This window comes from Chiloscyllium plagiosum, unplaced genomic scaffold (assembly GCF_037043375.1).
Source record: "Chiloscyllium plagiosum isolate Xiang-an unplaced genomic scaffold, Cpla_swu_hap1 HiC_scaffold_17, whole genome shotgun sequence".
Lineage (NCBI taxonomy): Eukaryota > Metazoa > Chordata > Chondrichthyes > Orectolobiformes > Hemiscylliidae > Chiloscyllium > Chiloscyllium plagiosum.
The window spans coordinates 36,602,250-36,622,645 of NW_028270155.1; the positions used below are offsets into that span (position 1 = coordinate 36,602,250).

Sequence of the window (20,396 nt, forward strand, 5' to 3'; positions counted from 1 at the left end):
CAATGGCTCACAGGATTCTTCTGATTTCCCCTAAAGCTCCCAAGAGTTCTAAGCCCTCACAGACCAAACCTTTAATCTCTAATGACTAGAAGAATCAGGGCAACAGTTGCATAAGATAATTGTCTCCAAGCTCCCACCAAACAATGTACAATCCTGATATGAAGCTGTATTGCTGTTCCTTTTATTGTCACCATGTATAATTTCTGGAGCTCTGTCTCTAACAGCATTGGAGAAATGGCTACACTAGTTCAAGAGGGCACCACATTATCAAAGGCAATAAGTCATCAACATAACCCAAAAATCAATGTTGTTTTAAAGCAAGACTTGCTGGTGAAATTGAAGTGTGTGTGTGTGTGTGTGTGTGTGTGTGTGTATATCTTTATATACAAACTTTACACACCATGATAGAAGCTTTGCTTTATTGTTCTAAATGGAATTTTAACTTCCATTGGAAGAAATGTTAAGTTTAGCTAGCAATAATACCCCTCATCTGAGTACAAAAAAGTTTGTTTTCAGACTAATTTTCTTCTGTATAATTCTAGGTTCGAATACTGCGTTTACTACGAATGTTGGGTAGAAATGATGACGACTCAAGTGAAGCCATGAATGACATTCTTGCACAGGTGACGACAGTATCTGAACTTGTTAATGTAATCAGTAGTACCTATAACAATCAGCAATCCCATCTGCTGTCAATATGTGATTGCTACACTTGCCTGCTTGGTCCTCATCCTGTAGTCTTCCAAATCGGCAATTGAAGATCAGACTTATTCATAGGTACTTTTTTGCTTCATAAATCATTGAAAACATTCTTGTCAGTTGTCTGTGGCTTTTGGGTGGCATATGATTAATATTGACTAGAAATTTTACTTTCACTGTTCAAAGAAAACAAAATTATTATTGAATGGTCCTGGAGTGTTGCTCTTCTCAAGACTGTCAGCAATGTTGAAACTGGATCAAATCGAGGAAGCCGCAAAAATGTACTATTGGGGCCAGTCCAGATTTTAAAGTTGTGCGCACCAATTTTACCAATATTGTTTGAGTAAAAAAACAATGAACATTGCTGGTATTGATTGGTCTGAACTTTGATTTATTTTTAGGTTGCAACAAACACAGAAACCAGCAAAAATGTGGGTAATGCAATTTTATATGAAACAGTTTTGACAATTATGGACATCAAATCGGAGAGTGGATTGAGGGTATGTAGATCCACATAAACAGACCTTTGTAATCTGTACAAGTTAGTTATGTTTTGAAATTAATATAGTTAATTTGACTAGGTAACACATTTGACTAGGGACAATGAGAGTTCTGCAACTCTGCCTTAAAAATGAATTGGGAAAGGCTAAAATCCTTCACTTGGAAAGGGCTGAAAGTAATGGTGCTGTGATCCTACCATGTCCAATGATGAAGCTGATGGACAATTCAACATCGATGCTTAGAAGGGAACACATGCACATACCGGTCACCTTTGGAGTCCAGTACATCCCTTGAAAAGACAAAGCTAAAATGTTTGCAAAGTTTTTAAAATTCACTTGTGGCTGTGTGTATCGCTGGCTGGTCAGCATTTATTGTCTGTCCTTTGTTGAACTTGTGAATGTGGTGGTGAGCTGCTGCTTTGAACTGCTGCAGTCCATGTGCTGTAACTAGGCCCAAAACGATGTTGGGGAGGGAATTCCAGGATTTTGACCCAGCAACGTTGAAAGAATGGCAACAAAATTTCAAATCAGGGTGGTGAATGGCTTGGGAGAAACTTGCAGGTGGTGGTGTACAGGGGAATTTCAGTTATCCAAACGTGATGGGCAGGCACAATTTTGTTTGGATAATTGAATATTCGGTTACCCCCCCCCCACCTCCAAACCCGCCCCCAAATCCGTGTAACACTCTTTTTTTCCCCCCCCCCACCCAGCTCCGTGCAACACTGCCCCTGCCCCAACTCAGTGCAACACCTCCCCTACCCCCCATCCTGCCCTCAACTCAGTGCAGCACCACCCCTGCCCCCAAATCCACGATACCTCTCCCGCCCCCAATTCCGTGTGACACCTCCCCCTCTCTGGGGCAGCTGGATTGGACACCAACAAGATTGCTGCTGCAGCTGCCTTTGTGTGGTAAGTCTCCAAATCGCACAAGCACACACACACTCACACCCACAGTCACGCGCGCAACGTTTTACTGCAACATTTTGACAGGTTCCCCCTTTGCCCTGTACAGGACAATGTTGGGGAGTTTGTGGGGAAGGAGGGTTTAGGGTACACCTCTGTGTAGAACTCCAGAGAAAGAGAGGGCAGGCCGTCAGTCATTTGGAGACTGTCTGTTTAATCACTGTAAACAAAAGTCACAATCACTGTTGGAAACTTCTTTGTAATGTTTCCATCGAGACCTCTGTCTCCTTCGGATAATCTGATTTTTGGATAATTGGTATTCGGATAATCGAGGTTCCTCTGTACTTCAAACATCTTCAAACAATCTTCAGGCAGTTACACACAACATATTTAACCCAAAACTGTATGAATCTCAAAGACCAGATTTTTTAAAAAGTACAGTACATTCTGTTGTAGTTATGATCTAAACAATGAACACTCAGATCTACTTTATTGCAGAAATACTGTAATATTTTAAAATTGGAGCTGCCCTACCTGGAATTGTCAGATGATTATGATCGCTGGTAGATTTTAAATAATTTTGCTATTAGCAACCATCTAAGATAATTAGAACATGGATAAAAGCATTTATATTTTGATAGCAGTCCTAAAACTGAACAATCTGAAATTATGAAGTCAAGTTCCTTTGGCATGTTATTAAAATAATTTATGGCAACCTATGTACATAGCATCCAAACTTTTCTCTTTCATGAAGAGGACATTTGACTCGACCTGATTTTCACAACAACTAAACAAGTTTCATGTTATGGTTAACTTTGATAATTTAGCTTATTCAGATTTAGCTCTCCTTTCAAAAAGTGCTTTACTCTGTTTTACTTGGTTCCATCTTAATTTTCTGCACTCGTGTAGAAATAAATATCATTAGGAAAGGCAATTAATTAAAAGCTTTTTTATTACGGCTTTATTTTGGAAAAGTGAGATGTGCTAATACCACAAGATTTGGTGATATTTAGCTCCAGCTGTTACACAGCTAAAACTGCCAATCATTATCACCAAGTCCTCAGGAACTAAATTTGGAACTCTTTTTTTTTTCAATCTTTAAACCGAGTAACTTGTATCCACCATTTGCCAAATGACTACTGGAGTATTTCAGCTTGTGTGTCTGCAACTGTAACAGTGTCAAAAGTTAATCATGTGCATTTGTTTTGTTTCTTGGTACATTTCTATTACAGCACACTCAGTTTGTTTGGTTAGTTGATAACTTTCTTTATGCAACCACAGCCTTAGTACTTCCAAATCAGTGTCACAATATATGTGAGCGATCCTGAACAGTCATAGGGTTTTCAGGTTTACCACTATTTAAGGGACAGAATCTGTAAAAGGATAGTCTTGTTGATTTCAGACTTTTAAGACCGTCAAGAAGGTGGTGACTGTTGTCATACATCTCAAAAAGAGAGTTTCGTCTTCAATGTTCAATGCAACAAATAATATTAAAATCTCTAAAATTGTAGTTAATTTTGTGATTAACTTTTAAATGCAAATTAAATTGATTGTACATAACTAACCTTAAATTTCACATTTTAATTTATTGCAGGTTTTAGCCATAAATATCTTGGGACGATTCTTGCTTAATAATGACAAAAATATAAGGTATGTTCATTAATTTAAACTTGTGTAAACAGCATTTGCAATAGCTAAATCAGGATAGTTTTCTTTCTATCTTTTTTTTATAAAAGAGGTAGAGATTGACCTAAAGTGCAACTCAAGTTTAAAACAATGAATTTGGGTCTATTAGATTTTTAATATGCTTTCTATTGAGCTAATTATATAAATTCTTACAAAAAAAGTGATTCCAATTGAAAAACATTCACTTGATATGAAATGCTTTGGGATTCCCTCAGTGAGTTGAGTGGCAAATTATTTCTCTAGCACCATACAACTTCTCTCAACCTATTCTAATGCTTCTGATTTGCCATGTTACATATTCAGCGTCTAGTGCTAGATAGAAATTTCTTCCAGCTAAATATTGCGTGCATACAAGCTATTGTTTTCAGTTTCTGCCTTGACCATTAAGTCCATACCTCCACTTGAGCCAGATCGTTTGCGGTCTTGACGCAGCGATGAACTTCTTGCTCTGTATCCAGAGGTGGTGGTATAGTGCTAATTTTCCTGGATTACTAATTCAGATCCCCAAGCTAATTTTGTAGAGAAATTGGTTCCAATCCCATCATGGCGGATGGCGACATTTGAATTCCGTTTTCCAAAAAAAATGTTGAACAACCATCTAATCCATTTTGATAGGTTTTTACAACAGTCTGTGTTGCTCATTCCCGTTAGGGAAGGAAATCAGTCTATATGTGACTCCAGACCAACAGCAATGTGGTTGACTCGCAGCTGGTTTTACCCATCATTCCTGATGTTCACCTGCATAGGCACTCTGTCCAGCAATGCCTTGATTTTAAAATTTGTTTTGAAATCCCTGTACAAGCTTACTTATCTCATCTGTATGTTCTTGTAATCCTTCCAACTCTTGCTAGTTAAATGTCGGCCTTTTGTTGATCCTAGCTTTGAATTGCTGTACCATCAGTAGCTGAGTCCTTTGTCACTTAAGGCATAAGGTTTGAATTACCTTTGCTTCTTTCTATATCGCTTCCCTTAATCCAGTCTTTAAATCCTTTCTTTTTGACTAACCTTTCAGTCACTTGTCCTCCTATTCTAATACACTTGGCTCAGTGCAAAATGTCCTGTAAAGTGCCTTGCAATGCACATTTAAAGGCATTATGTAAATCCAAGTCTTAGATTTATAATGGAGTGTAGTTTGAATATCTGAGAAAGTTCAGTAGGAGGGGAATCATTTTGAACTCTGTCTACTCAAATGAAAAGCTTTGCTTTTGCAGCAAGTCTTGTAGACAAGAATTATTTCATTAATTTATAGCTTCAGTTATCATGAGATGATATATCCTTTCTTGTGATTGTTGAATCATTCACCTCTGGTTTAGTTTGTGTTCAGATCAGTTTTGTAAATACTTGCATAGTTCGCAGCTAAATTTGTATAACTTTGCTTCACTGTTTGAAGGTATGTAGCACTGACGTCGCTGCTTAAAACAGTCCAAACAGATCATAATGCAGTCCAAAGACATAGAAGTACAATCGTGGATTGTTTGAAGGACTTGGATGTATCTATTAAAAGGTAAAGATTTCAAATTCAAAACTTTAGATTATTTATACAGTTACGTTTGCATAGCAGATAATACAATTATGCATAGGTTATGATATGAGAATCTCATTGGCTCAAAGGTTGGAAACTATCTCAGCAGCATGTAGGGGTCATAGATGTGTGGTTATTTAATATTTGGTTTTAATATGTTGCTGCAATCCCTATGGATTCTATTCTTGTCATGCTGTTAATGAATCAGTCCTGGTATTGTGTGGATAATGCTGAAGAAAGGTATTAACTGCTTGGTAATAAGATGTTGCAAACATTATAGTAGACAAATTTGAAATCAGCAACACGTTATTTTTTTTTAATCGCCTGAATGAAAAAACACAGAACTGCGGATGCTGCACAATCAGACAGAAACAGAAATTGTTGGATAGCCTCAGCCGGTCTAGCAGCATCTGTGAAGAGGGATCGTTTGATCTTAAACGTTAACTTTGATTTCTCACAGCTAATGTTTCTGGTTTGGACGCTATACAGAGCAACCTCGATTATCCAAACAAGATGGGCGGGCACTATTTCGTTCGGATAATTGATTATTTGGTTAATTGATTCAATGCCTCTCCTTTGGGACTCAATTTTCTGTTAAGTCTGCTCCCTGTTCAGGAGAGGAGACTGCAGCATACCGCATGTGAGCCCCCGCCCGCCCCCAACCCCATCCAACTCCACTGTCTGCACGCCCCCAACCACTGTGCGACCCCCATCTGCGCCCCTGGCTGCCATGCGCACCTGCCCCTGTCACACCAATATCCCCGTCCTGCCTTTGTGGGTACGTCTCCAAATAACGCACGGACACACAACTTTTTGACAAGTTCCACCTCTGTCCTGTACAGGACAATGTTAAAGAGAATATCTGGGGAAGGGTGGTTTAGGGTTCTCCTCTATGTAGAATTTCAGAGGAAGTGTGGGAACAGGGGGAATGGGTGGGAGGTCAGCTATTTGGGGATGGTACCTGGGCTCCCATCGATGTCCAGGACTATTCTCGGCAGCATTTCAGTGAGCCGAGATCGTTTTTAATCATTGTAAACAAAAGATGCAATCAGGGTTGAAACAGCTCTTTCATGTAATGTTTCTATCAGGACCTCGCGATCTCCTTCGGATAATTGATATTTGGATAATCGAGGTTTCTCTGTATTTTGCAAAATTGGGCAGCACAGTGGCTCAGTGTTTAGCACTGCTATCTCATAGGACCACGGACCTGGGCTAGAGTCCAGCTTTGTGCAACTGTCTATCTGGGTGGAGTTTGCATATTGTCCCCGTGTCTGCATGGGTTTCCTCTCATAGTCCGGAGATGTGCAGGTTAGGTGAATTGGCTGGGCTAAATTGCCCACTGTGTTCAGGGATGTGTAGGTTAGGTGCATTAGTCAGGTGTAAATATAAGGTAAGCGAATGGGTCTGGGTGGATTACTCTTTTGAGGATCGGTGTGGATTTGTTGGGTCAAAGGGTCTGTTTGCACACCAAGGTCCTGTGATATAATATTGGAAAGAATTTGTGCGATCTCTTTCAATGTGTTAATGAGTTCAAAATTTAACTTGTTCTTCAACAAAAGTATTGAATTTGTTTTGCAGACATATGGCTTGCAAATGAAATTAAATATGTCAATTTCCACAAAAATTGTTGAAAATTTGGTGGGTGGTTCTCATTCTGGTAAAGCACAAACTTATTTCACCTTTTTATTTGCCTTTTCAGGCGTGCAATGGAACTGAGCTTTGCTCTAGTAAATGGAAATAATGTTAGAGGAATGATGAAGGAATTGCTCTATTTCCTGGATTTGTGTGATCCTGAATTCAAAGCTGATTGTGCCTCTGGCATCTTTCTTGCAGCAGAGAAGTACGGGTTTATATTTCAAGTTATTTCAATGTTTCATAAAGTTGTAAATAAATAACAATAAAATTTGACGTTCACAGGTTTGGTTGAAACAACACATCCTGCATCTACTATACGTGCATAAAATGCCAAATAAGAGTAAGGGGACACATTCTAACCTTTGCACCGTTCAGTAAGATTTAGGTTGATCTGATTATGGCCTTAATTACACTTCTGCCTTTCCCCTATTGTTCAAAAATCTATCTAATTTGGCCACATGTATATTTAGTGACCCAGCTTCCACTAAAATCGGGAGTTCAGCCTTCCAAAGACTAATGAGCCTGAAGGAAAACCCTCACTCCATTTTAAATGGGGAAACTTTTTATTTTTAAACTGAGATTCCTAGTTCTGGATTCAAGTGAGTGGAAACATACTTTCAGCATCTATCCTTTCATGCTACATCAGAATTTTCTTCAATTAGATCACCCCTCAATCTTCTAAACTCCAATGAGTACAGGCCCAATTTGCTCTGCCTCATGTAAAATGCAACCTAGTGAACCTTTTGTGGACTACCTTCTATGTAGATGCATCCCTTCTTGAGTAAGGAAACTGAGATATTGTGCATACTCTAGATCTCATCGTTGTTCTGTACAGTTGTAGCAAACATTTATTTTATATTTCTTGTAGTAAAGGCTAAGTTTTAATTTGCCTTCCTAGTGACTTGTTGTATTTGCATACTAATTATTTTGATTTATGTAGAAGGATACCAAGATCCCTCTGCATTTTGGCAGTGTCTCACAATTTTAATGGTCTGCTTTTTATTCCTCAAGTGTACATTTTCACATTTTTCTTAAATTAGACTCCATCTCTGAATTTTTGTCTGAAAATGTGTTGCTGGAAAAACGCAGCAGGTCAGGCAGCATCCAAGGAACAGGAATTCTCCCTTTGCAGTCCTCTGCAGTCCTCCCTTTCTCCTCTAATTTTTGTCCACTTGTCTAACATTTTCAAATACCTTTGTACACTAAGTCCTGCTCAACTTGCTTTCCTACTATCTTTGTTTTGTCAGCAAATGTTGCTACACTAAATTGTCCTTTCATCCAAGTTATTGATACTATTTGTAAATGGTTGAGGCCTCAACACCAATTCCTGTGGCACTCCAAAAGTGATGGTTTGCTCACCGAGAAATGACCCATTTATCCCAATTCTGTCCCTTTTTCATTAGCCAGTTCTCTATCCATACTACTATATTGCTGCAGGACCATGCGTTAATATCTTGCATAGTGACCTTTTATGTCGCCTTGTAGAATGCCTTTTTAACATCCAAATCAACCACAATTATTGATTTTTCCCTTTATCCACCATGTTTCCTTTTGTCAGTTACCTACTCAGTTCTCTCTATTTATCCACCCATCAGACATTAGAAACAGTGAATAAAGAGAAAACTATCTAAACCCTTGAATTGCGTTACTGCTATCCAACCTGTCTTTTGTCCACCTATTCTGATAATTGTTATCTATATCCTCACCAGCTTTTGCATCCTTACTAAAATATTGTGTGCAGTCTTGAGCATAGTACAACCTCTCTAAGGTTGAACTAGTGTTTTATGAAGATTTGTCACAAATTTGTGGCTTCCATACTCTCTCTTTGATAATGCTTGTGTTCTTGGATTGTACAATTTGTTCTTGCCACCTTCAAAAACTTGTGCAAAAACTGTTCTTGCACTCTGTTTAAAATTGTATATCTAGCATGTGTTGTCTTGCCCCATTCTTCTTACTAAAAACAACCATCACAGTTGTCTGCTTGTCAGTTATGTATTACTGATCTGTAACCGCATTAGAGGAATTCTGTCAGCAATGCCTCTGTCACATCCTCTGAATTCAGTGGGAGAACTACCTAGTGAATGCTGCTGTCCTTTTTGTAGCCAGTTCCATAAGGATCAGGCAAACCTTCTGAAAAATTGACTACAGTGGACTAAATCCTGCATCTGGGTGGCCAAAAAGTGTGTTCCCTGCCTGGTCCTGGTTATTCATTATCAAATATCTAGTATTCTGGAGAGGACAAAAAAAATACTTTGAAGACCATCAGAAATTTAGCAACATTGATATTAATGAGAAGAGCTTGTCACCGTCATTCAAAATGGTAATAATTAGACCATCAAGCCGCAGCATGTTTTTGCACACAAGTCCCTTAAAGATGAAGTAGAGTGATGGCAGAGAATGATTAAAAGGAAGGATTTCCTGCAATCTGAATCCCACAACCTTCTCAAATTTAAAGATCGCCGAGTTGAAAGGTAAGTAGCGACCTTTGAGAAGATTTGTAGCTCAGGTTCTGGATGTAGGTTCGCTCGCTGAGCTGGAAGGTTCATTTTCAGACGCTTCACCACCATACTAGGTAACATCTTCAGTGAGCCTCTGGCCGAAGCACTGCTGATGTTTCCTGTTTTCTATTTATATGCTTGGGTTTCTTTGGGTTGGTGATATCATTTCCTGTTCTTTTCCTCATTGGGGTGGGTGGGGGAAGAGCGTGGAGGTGGTAAGTTGGGTCCAAGTCAATGTGTGTGTTGATTTCCGGTTGGAATGCCATGCTTCCAGGAATTCTTGTGCATGTTTGTTTGGCTTGTCCTGGGATGGATGTATTGTCCCAGTCGAAGTGTGTGTCCTTCCTTTCCGTATGTAAAGGGTACTAGTGAGAGAGGGTCATGTCGTTTTGTGGCTAGTTGATATTCATGTATCCTAGTGGCTAGTTTTCTGCCTGTTTGTCCAATGTAGTGTTTGTTACAGTTCTTACACGGTATTTTGTGAATGACATTAGTTTTGCTTGTTGTCTGTACAGGGTCTTTCAAGTTGATTAGCTGCTGTTTTAGTGCATTAGTGGTTTTGTGGGATACCATGATGCCAAGGGATCTCAGTAGTGTGGCAGTCATTTCTGAGATATCTTTGGTGTAGGGGAGAGTGGCTAGGGTTTCTGGACGCGTTTTCTCTGCTTGTTTGGGTTTGTTGCTGTGAAATCAGCGGACTGTGTTCATTGGATACCTATTCTTCTTGAATACACTGCATATGTGATTTTCCTCTGCTCTGTGCAGTTCCTCCGTGCTGCAGAGTGTGATGGCTCATTGAAATAATGTTCTGATGCAGCTTCGTTTGTGGATGTTGGGATGATTGCACAAGAATTTCTAGAAGCATAGCAATCCAACTGGAACTCATTCAACAAACACATTGACTTGGGCACGGTCTACCTGAAATGGCATCACCACAGAAAATGGCATCAACAACTCAAGAAACCTAAATATCTAAATAGAAAGCAGGAAACATCACCAGTGCTTCATCTGGAGGCTCACAGATGTTACCCAGCATGGTGACGAAATGTCTGAAAATGAACCTTCCAGCTCAGCGAGCAAACCTACATCCATGTCATTTATTTTTGTAAGTGCTTTCTGGAAAGCAATAGTAAACCAGATTTCAGGCTTTTTTAGTATGATCATTACGTTTTTAAAAAAACGTTTGCCATTTGACTATCAGAGTATTAAGAAATACAAAACATTTGGGGCAAATATCTTCTCATAATGTTTATTTTTCTAAACAGGTATGCACCATCCAAAAGATGGCACATAGACACAATAATGAAAGTGTTAACAACGGTAAGAGGTCTCATCTTAAAGCTGCAGCTTTTCTCTTTAATTTTACACATTTCAGCTTGAGTGGGTTAGATATTGGACTATTAACTTGGGCCTCTAATTTCCCAAACTACTGATGTAAGATCTCCTTAACTTTGAAATATGGAAAGCCTACAGTTTCAATTCCATTTTAACAAAAATGAGCTGGGATGCATTGTCACAGGATGCAGTTAAGATATGGCAATGCATTTTTTTAAGCAAAGAAGATAAACGCCTTTTTTTTTACAGCCGAGAGGCGTGGGAGCTGGGTGGAAGTGAGGTTGGAGCAGGGAGGCTGTTGGGAAGGCAAGTGATTGCTATTTAAGTAGGTGTGTTCTAGATAGGGCATGCCAGAAAGGCAAGGTCACAGTGATCATGGGGGACTTCAGTATGCAAGTGGACTGGGTGAATAATGTTGCCAGTGGATCCAAAGAAAGGGAATTCATGGAATGCTTACGAGCTGGCTTTTGGAACAGCTTGTGATTGAGCCCACAAGGGAGCAGGCTATTCTGGACTTAGTGCTATGTAACGAGCCAGACTTCATAAAAGAGCTCGAAGTAGGGGAACGCTTAGGAAGCACCAATCATGATATGGTAGAGTTCAGTCTGTAGTTTGAAAGAGAGAAGGCAAAATCGAATGTAATGGTGTTACAGGTAAATAAAGGTAATTACAGGGGCATGAGAGAGGAACTGACTAAAATTGACTGGAAGCAGAGCCTAGTGGGGAAGATAGTAGAGCAACGAAGGCAGGAGTTTCTGGATGTAATTGAGGACACCGTACAGAGGTTCATCCCAAAGAAAAGAAAGATTTATCCAGGGTGGGGGGAATTAGACAGCCATGGCTGACAAAGGAAGTCAGGAAATATATCAAAGAAAAAGAAAGAGAGCCTATAAAGTGGCCAAGAGCACTGGGAAGTCAGAAGAATGGGAAAGCTACAAAACCAACCGGATAACAAAGAGAAATCGGGAAGGAGAGGATCAAATATGAAGATAGGCTAGCCAGTAATATTAGAAATGATAGTAAAAGTTTCTTTCAATACATAAGAAACAAATGAGTGGCAAAGGTATACATTGTGCTGTCCAAATTGATGCAGGAAGGTTAGTGATGGGAGATAAGGAAATAGCTGAAGAACTTAATAAGTACTTTGTGTCAGTCTTCACAGTGGAAGACATGAGTAATATCCCAACAATTAGGAGAGTCATGGGCAGAGTTGAGTATGGTAGCCATTACAAAAGAGAAAGTACTAGAAAAACTAAAAGATCTAAAAATTGATAACTCTCCTGGCCCCGATGGGCTACATCCTCGAGTTCTGAGGGGGATGGCTGAGGAATTAGTGGAGGCGTTAGTTATAATCTTTCAAAAGTCACTGGAGTCAGGGAAAGTCCCAGATGATTGGAAAATTGCTATTGTAACCCCTTTGTTCAAGAAAGAATCAAGACAAAAGGTGGAAAATTATTGGCTGATTAACCTAACCTCGGTTGTTGGTAAAATTCTAGAAACCATCGTTAAGGATGAGATTTCTAAATTCTTGGAAGTGCAGGGTTGGATTAGAATGAGTCGTCATGGATTTATTAAGGGGAGGTCGTGCCTGACAAACCTGTTAGAATTTTTTGAACAGGTAACAAGTAGGTTACACCAGGGAAACCCAGTGGATGTTATCTAGCTAGACTTCCAAAAGACCTTTTGATAAGGTGCCTCACAAGAGGCTGCTGAGTAAGGTGAGGGGCCCATGGTGTTTTAGGTGAGCTACTGGCATGGATTGAGGATTGGCCGTCTGACAGAAGGCAGAGATTTGTGATAAAAGGTTCTTTTTTGGAATGGTAGTTGGTGACGAGTGGTGTCCCGCAGGGTTCAGTGTTGGGGCTGCAGCTGTTCACTGTATATATTAATGATCTGGATGAAGGGACTTGCGGGCATTCTGGCAAAGTTTGCCGATGATACAAAGTTAGATGGACAGGCGGGTAGTACTGAGGAGGTGGAGAGGCTGCAGAAAGATTTTCAGTTGAGGAGAGTGGTCCAGGAAATGGCTGATGAAATTCACTGTGAGCAAATGCGAGGTTTTGCACTTTGGGGGAAAGAAGAATACAGGCATGGAGTATTTTCTAAACTGAGGAAATTCATAAAACCGAAGCAGAAAGGGATCTGGGAGTGCTAGTCCAGGATTTTCTCAAGGTTAACTTGGAGGTTGAATCCGTGATTAAGAAAGACGAATGTAATGTTGTCATTTATCTAAGCGTTAGAATATAAAAGCAGCGGTGTGCTTCTGAGACTTTATAAAGCTCTAGTTAGGCCCCATTTGGAATACTAGATTCACGCGGATGATCCTTGGAATGGTGGCCCTAATCTATGAACGGTTGAGGATCCTGGGATTGTATTCTTTTGAGGCTAGAAGATTGAGGGGAAATCTAATAGAAACTTACAAGATAATGCATAGCTTAGAAAGGGTGGATGCTAGGAATATGATTCCATTAGGCGAGGAGACTAGGACCTGTGGGCACAGCCTTGGAATTAAAGGGGGCCAGTTTAGAATGGAAGTATTTCTTTAGCCCGAGAATGGTGAGCCTGTGGAATTCATTGGCATGGAGCGCAGTGGAGGCCGAGATATTAAATGTCTTCATAGCAGAGATTGACAATTCCTTGCGAGATCAAGAATTTAAGGGCTACAGGGAGAGTGTGGATAAGTGGAATTGCAATGCCCTGTCAGCCATGATTAAATGATTGAGTGGATTCAATGGGCTGAATGGCCTTGCTTCCACTCCAATGTCTTATGGTCTTATGTCTTATAAGGCAGGCATTAGAAATAGAATCTTGGGGAGACAGTAGTGTAGCAAGGTAAGTTTGGCCTTTTTTTAATATGGCATAGATCCACTAAAGACTTGAGTTGAATGACTACCATGTCTTAGGCTTCTAGAAGTAAGGTAATTTGAATCTAGTATCTGAGGTGTAAAGATTGTTTCACAGACAAAGTTAAAGTTCCATTTTTGTAAATTGTCATACCATAAATCAGGACAAATGAAATGATAAAATGCAAAATATCAAACTGTTTTAACATACTGTTTTCAGAAGAGTCAATTATATAAAAATGTGCAAGATGCAACACATAAATAATTACTTGTAAATGTCTGAAAATAACTTTGACAGCACGTTTGAATTTTTAAAAAATAAACAAGCTCCACGTTGCTATACTGAGCAAGATAAAGTGAATCATAGCTGAGAGTTGATGCTATTACAGCACTTGAGTGTGAAGGGGTCAATTGTATATTCAACCTTATAACTAAGCTAGTATGCATTTTGTTTTGATAATAACAGTCCATAAGATGTAATTACTAAGTTTTGGATATTGAACAAAATTTGGTCCAGTAGAAAAGTTTCTGACAACTGGAAGGTTCATTTTTGATCTTTGAAGCTCAAATGTACAATTATGTGCATGATGATTATACAAATTCAACATTCCTGAATTCTGTTGAGCATTAATGGGTAAAGTATAAAGACATTTAACCACATTTAATGTGTTTGCAGTATAATGTTTAAGAGCTGTTCTTATCTATATAACATTTTATTTCATGCAAATCTCAGACTTGGGTTACTAAAATCAGTCACCAATCTCAGCAATTTCTCATAGAAGTCAATGTCAAGTTTCTTAGAGATATTTTACCATAGGGATGACTTTGAAATGCAAACTTCCCTAGTTAGAAAAAGACTTAGTATGAAAAACAATGTACAATTTGGTTCACTGAATAAAATGCAAGATTGAGAACTAGGTTGATGTGCGTAGAAAACATTTACCTTCAAACCGCACCAGTAAATGGCATTTAAGTTTTCATTAAGTTTTCAAAGTCTTGACGCATTGAGGGTGATTTTAAACTCCAAAGTGTTTTTGGCCGGATGGGTGTTTAAAATTTTAGATCTCAAACCTGAACCAATTGTCTTGAATCTATCCACTGAGGACAGGGGGAAGAGATGGTCAACTCGTTCCCCTGAGATGGGTGGCTGGTTTGAGTTCTAAACATTTTAGTGCTCATCGATTTTACCACTGCCATTGGGTGTTGTAGGACTCCAGTAATTTAGCAGCTGAAAGGAAATGAGAACTACTGTGTAGAAGAAGTAAGTAGTTTTTCAGCATTGATTATGGATCAGACAGAGCACGAGTGCTTCCCCTCAATCTCCATTCCAGCAAATTTCTAGTTAGCCCTCTTAATTAATGGACACAAGTACACTTGTAAAGTTTTGAAATTAATTTCCTTGCTCTCTTATATTATTGAAAGTTAATTTGATACTGAGTGATCAAAATTTGTTTGACCATATTTTGGCAAATACTAATTTAACAATGGCAACATGACTTTTTTTTGTGGAAACCAAACTAAGTTACATGTCAGATTGTTACCAGGACTTGATTCTATTGATTTGTGATCTCTGCTATTAAATTCTTTTCAATTGCGATAGGATAAAGTGCTAATAGAAAATTACTATTGTTTTATTTTGCCATGATGTGTGCAGGATAGAACAGATGGAGGCAGCTGAATCTCAGATTGCTGCAGGAGTTTATCCACCGGCCAGAACTAGTGCCTACCTTTGTGTGCCTCTTTCTTTTTGTTCATACCTTGTAAGCAAAATTTCATTTTGTTTAAAGCAGAATTTTTGCAATCCAGTCCCTGGCTATTGTAGGTTTTAACAATAACATTTGGATTGCATGTATATAACTTACGCAAAAATTCCAAGACCCTTCTGAATCATAATCAGACAAAAATTGGCACTAAGCTAAACAAGTCCAACGTTAGGATGCGTGACCTGGCCAAAGACACAGTATCTTGATTCTAAGGGGCAGAGGCTCAGTGGTTAGCACTGCTGCCTTACAGCGTCACGGACTGGGGTTTGATTCTCTCTGTATGGATTTTACACATTCTCCCCGTGCCTCCATGAGATTCCTCCCACAGTCCAGAGATGTGCAGATTAGGTGGATTGGCCATGCTAAATTGCCCATGATATTCATGGATGTGCAGGCTAGGTGGATTAACCATGAGAAATTTGGGATTGCAGGGCTGGGAGAATCTGAATGGGCTGCTCTTTAGAGAGTTGGACTTGATCAGCCAAATGGCCCACTGTAGGGGTTCTATGTTAGGAAAGAATTTCTGATCTGGTTACCTGAAGGCATGACTAACGATGGTGATGCAAAGATAGAATGAACAAGGTCAGATTTCAGAAACTTTTTTGTTCTTCGATTTTTATGGCTGGAAATTAATAGAGATAGGGAGATCATGAAGGGACTTGTCTATGTTGTTGAAAATTTGTAGGCTTTGGAAAACCAGAAGGCAAAGTTTGTTCATTCCTCTGTAGGTAAAAGGGTTTGGCATGGGATAGAATAGCTTCTGTCTGAAACTTTCATGGTGTTCCACTTTTCTTTTTTGTGTTGTGGCTTTCACTGGCTTGGCCAATTTATCACCCATTTTTGATTCCCCTTGAAAAGGTGGTAATAAGCTGCTGTCTTGAACCACTGCAGTCCTTTGTCAGTAGGTCATACACAGTACTGTTGGGGAATGGCTCCCCTAATTTTGACCCAGCAACATGGAAGGAATAGACATTAAAGTTCTGAATCAGAATGGTGTGTGGCTTGGTTGGGAGCTTTGAAAACAGTAACTTCCCTGTGAATCTGCTACCCTTGTGACTTCTGTTACCGAGAAGGGCAGGTTTGCAAGGTACTATCGAGGGAGGAATGAAGAATTGCCTTACTGCAGACCTGTATATGGTGCACACTGCTGCTATTGTGCATCAGTGGTGGAAGGAGTGACTGCAATAGATGTCAGTCATGTGATTTGCTTTCTCCTCTATAGTGTTGAGATTCTTGAATATTGGAGCTTCACTAATCCCTGCAAATGGAGAGTATTTCAACCTACCCCTGACTTATACCTTTCGATAGTGTACAGACATTGGGGCTACTGTAAAGTATGTAGTTTTGTCTGAAAATCTTAAGTTAGAACTTTGTGTGGAGTTTGGGATCCCAAGTGAATGGCAAAGAGAAATCTTAGGAAACCAAGCTCTGTGATTGCAATGGGCACAGATTTCCAGCTGAATTTTAACAGGTGTGCTCTCACTCCAAGAGGTGCCTTCTCTCTCAGCCTCACTACTTCACTCTTCTAATTCTCACTCAGAGGCAATGATTTTTCAAACTTGATAGGTGGGAAACAGCCTTAAGTTGTTGTGTTTGCCGACTGAATTTTCTTTTTCTATAATCACTATTGTTACAATGGTCCGTAATTTTTCTATTTTTCCATTTTAGGCTGGCAGTTATGTAAGAGATGATGCAGTGCCCAACTTGATCCAGTTGATCACCAATAGTGTTGAAATGCATGCCTACACAGTACAGAAACTTTACAAAGCTGTCCTGGAAGATACGTCTCAGGTACAACATTTAAAATAGCAACACAATGTAGAAGTGCTAATTTCAAGCTTAAGTGTTTGAAAGCTGGTTTACAAATTAATTATCTGTATTAATTTTATCGTGTTTTTTGTTCCTTGCATTGATTTCAAGATGATAAAGCTGAACAATTGTCTTGTAAAAATCCAATTGCATATATTTTGCTTTGAGTTTGGATTTTGTGATGTGTTCAAAGAAAAGTGTCTGTGTTTATTGTATTACCGATTTAAAGGTATTGTATGAAGAGATGGTGACTGACTTTTTTTGTCTGCTGTTTGTCATTTCAAATGTTTGCGTTTTCATCCATAATGGTTAACTTCAAAAGATTTTGACTTTTGGGTCAGTATGCGGGACGTGTAGTTTAATGTGGCCAGTGTGGAGTTATTGAAGTGACATTTTTATAAATTAATGTGAGTGAAACCAAATAACAAAAAACTGCAGGTACTGACAATCTGAAACAAACACAAATTGCTGGAGAAATTTAGCAAGTGAGGCAGCATCTGTGGAGAGAAAACAGAATCAATGTTTCAGACCCAGCGACCCTCCTTCAGTCTGGAAGAAAGCTATTTGGCCCATCTCAACTAATTCTTTTAACAACAATTTTTTTTCTTGTATCTATTTGGAATCTAAAGAATGAGACTTTGCTATCTTGTCTGATAGATTATTCTGGCCATTTACCAATACCTATTTCCAACTTATTTCCACTCACTTCCAGTTATACCTCCGGCTTCACTACTTTTATATAACATTTGATCTACAGGCCATTCTGCTATAACATACGTTTTGATAATTCATTGTAATGTGATTGACAAATTGATGACAGTGTTTCTAAAGCACATATTTGTTATAACTCTTCCGGCCCTATGGTGTGGCTATTGCACAATTTTCTTATAATGTGTGATTGCACAAGAATGCGACTATTGCGTTCTAGCAGAATCTACTGTACTTAATCTCCTGCATTCCCAATTGCCTACGTCTGGACTACTTATCTTAATTTAAACCATTGAATTGTTTCTCAACACATCCCATTTCAGTTTTTTTTTTGTTTCTTTTCTACTGTATTATCTTTATCTAGAAATTGTTGACTGGAGTTGAAGTTGCACAAGCAGTACTCCCAATGTGACCAGATCAATGGATTATAATATGTCATCTTGTATTCACTTGGTCATAGAGCCATAGAGATGTACAGCATGCAAACAGACCCTTCGGTCCAACCCGTCCATGCCGACCAGATATCCCAACCCAATCTAGTCCCACCTGCCAGCACCCAGCCCATATCCCTCCAAACCCTTCCTATTCATATACCTATCCAGATGCCTCTTAAATGTTGCAATTGTGCCAGCCTCCTCCACTACTTCTGGCAGTTTATTCCATACACGCACCACCCTCTGCGTGAAAAAGTTGCCCCGTAGGTCTTTTCTATGTATTTCCCCTCACACCCTAAACCTATACCTTCTAGTATTGGACTCCCCCATCCCAGGGAAAAGACTTTGTCTATTTACCCTATCCGTGCACCTCATAATTTTGTCACCCCTTAGCCTCTGACGCTCCAGGGAAAACAGCCCCAGCCTGTTCAGCCTCTCCCTGTAAGCTCAACCCCTGGCAACATCCTTGTAATTCTTTTCTGAACCCTTTCAAGTTTCACAAGATCTTTCCGATAGGAAGGAGACCAGAATTGCATGCAATATTCCAACAGTGGCCTAACCAGTGTCCTTTACAGCCGCAACATGATCTCCCAACTCCTTTACTCAATACTCTGACCAATAAAGGAAAGCATACCAAACGCTGCCTTCACTATCCTATCTACCCGTGACTCCACTTTCAAGGAGCTAATGACCTGCACTCCAAGGTCTTTGTTCAGCAACACTCCCTAGGACCTTACCATTAAGTGTATAAGTCCTTCTTGCTATATTTCATGGCTTTCAGCTCACTTTAATCACCTGCCCACATTTGTATGCATGTCAAAAGTTAAGCTCCCTGATGTTGTTTATATAGTTAAAACAAGTTTTTATTGGTCATAACTCTGACCATTTAAATGCTGCTTTGTTTTACTGATTTTTATCCTATTTTTGATGCTGATTCTGTTTTTAATAGTCAGCAAATTTGACCATACATATACTACAAGTGGGTTTTAGATCCAGTATATTGTACAGATTAGAAATATTGGCATGATTGATGCTACTGTGAAATGAGTTGTTGCTATCCAGTCTGACAATACACTTTCTAATTCATTCCCTCTTTTCTAGATCCTGTTCTTTCTGTTTGAGTTTCATTTTAACATGTAGGTGTTTGGCAAAGCTTGCTGGAAATCCAGAGCAATATGTCATTTTATTGTGGCCAGAAAAATCACAGTAACCCCTCGGGCTTCCTCTTCTAAAGCAATACTTGTCTATTCCATTGTATGTTATCTTTCAGGATATTTTGTTTCATTATGGGCCTGTGTTTAACAAAGGACACGCTTGAATTACGACTAACCAATGTGTTCCTCTATAAGTAGACTTTGTTGCTGTTACACAGACAAACATGACAGCCAATTTGTGCTCAGTAAATTTATAAATGACGAGTGGATATTTTGGTGGCCTAGTGCTACCTTGCTCCTTGAGTAATGCATCATGATTCTTGTCATTTTAAACAAGACTGCAGTGATTTAAAGATTATTTTTGTGCCAATGTAATGTTTCCTTAGTGTCATTCTGAATCATTGGCTTAGGAATCTACAGTGGAATTGATTATCCATAATTTTATGACTGAATTTAGAATATTTCAAAATAGCAAACAAATTTGGGATTTCTTTCTCTGAAAATTCATGCTGATTGTAGGGGCATTAGTACTCCAATACTGATGGCTTCTTTTCAAAACACAAACTGTTGAATTTCTGATATTATAAGTGTCAGTTTTCATCCTTTTCATTGGGATGGTCACGCAGCTTCATATCTACAATCAATGGTTAGGGTGGATAAATGTTTGGAGTGGTCAACTCCATGTGCGGCTGCATTATTTAAAAACAAAAATTACCATTGTCTAATAACTCAAAATAAACCAAAGTTGAGACTCCTAGTGAGGGTTTAGTATTGTCAAACTTAACGTGTTAGAGTTGATCAATATGGCTTGAAAACAAGTAGCTGCGAATGAGACTTAACACCCCAGTCCCATTTGGACTATTCCCTTTTCAGTATTTCTCTCCAATAAAGAAGAAAATTTAGATGA

At 39.1% G+C, this 20,396-nt stretch overlaps 1 protein-coding gene across 2 annotated transcripts in view; it reads left to right on the forward strand.

Moving 5' to 3' along the window:
* The window catches only part of ap1g1 (adaptor related protein complex 1 subunit gamma 1), a 113,319-nt gene that overhangs the window by 40,862 nt on the left and 52,061 nt on the right, over positions 1-20,396 (forward strand). For both annotated transcript variants that reach the window (XM_043706825.2, XM_087995841.1), the window contains exons 8-14: positions 543-623; positions 1,101-1,199; positions 3,697-3,752; positions 5,179-5,292; positions 7,010-7,150; positions 10,709-10,763; positions 17,053-17,175. In XM_043706825.2, the coding sequence (XP_043562760.1) occupies positions 543-623; positions 1,101-1,199; positions 3,697-3,752; positions 5,179-5,292; positions 7,010-7,150; positions 10,709-10,763; positions 17,053-17,175 (669 nt within the window). The remainder of the gene's footprint in view (positions 1-542; positions 624-1,100; positions 1,200-3,696; positions 3,753-5,178; positions 5,293-7,009; positions 7,151-10,708; positions 10,764-17,052; positions 17,176-20,396) is intronic.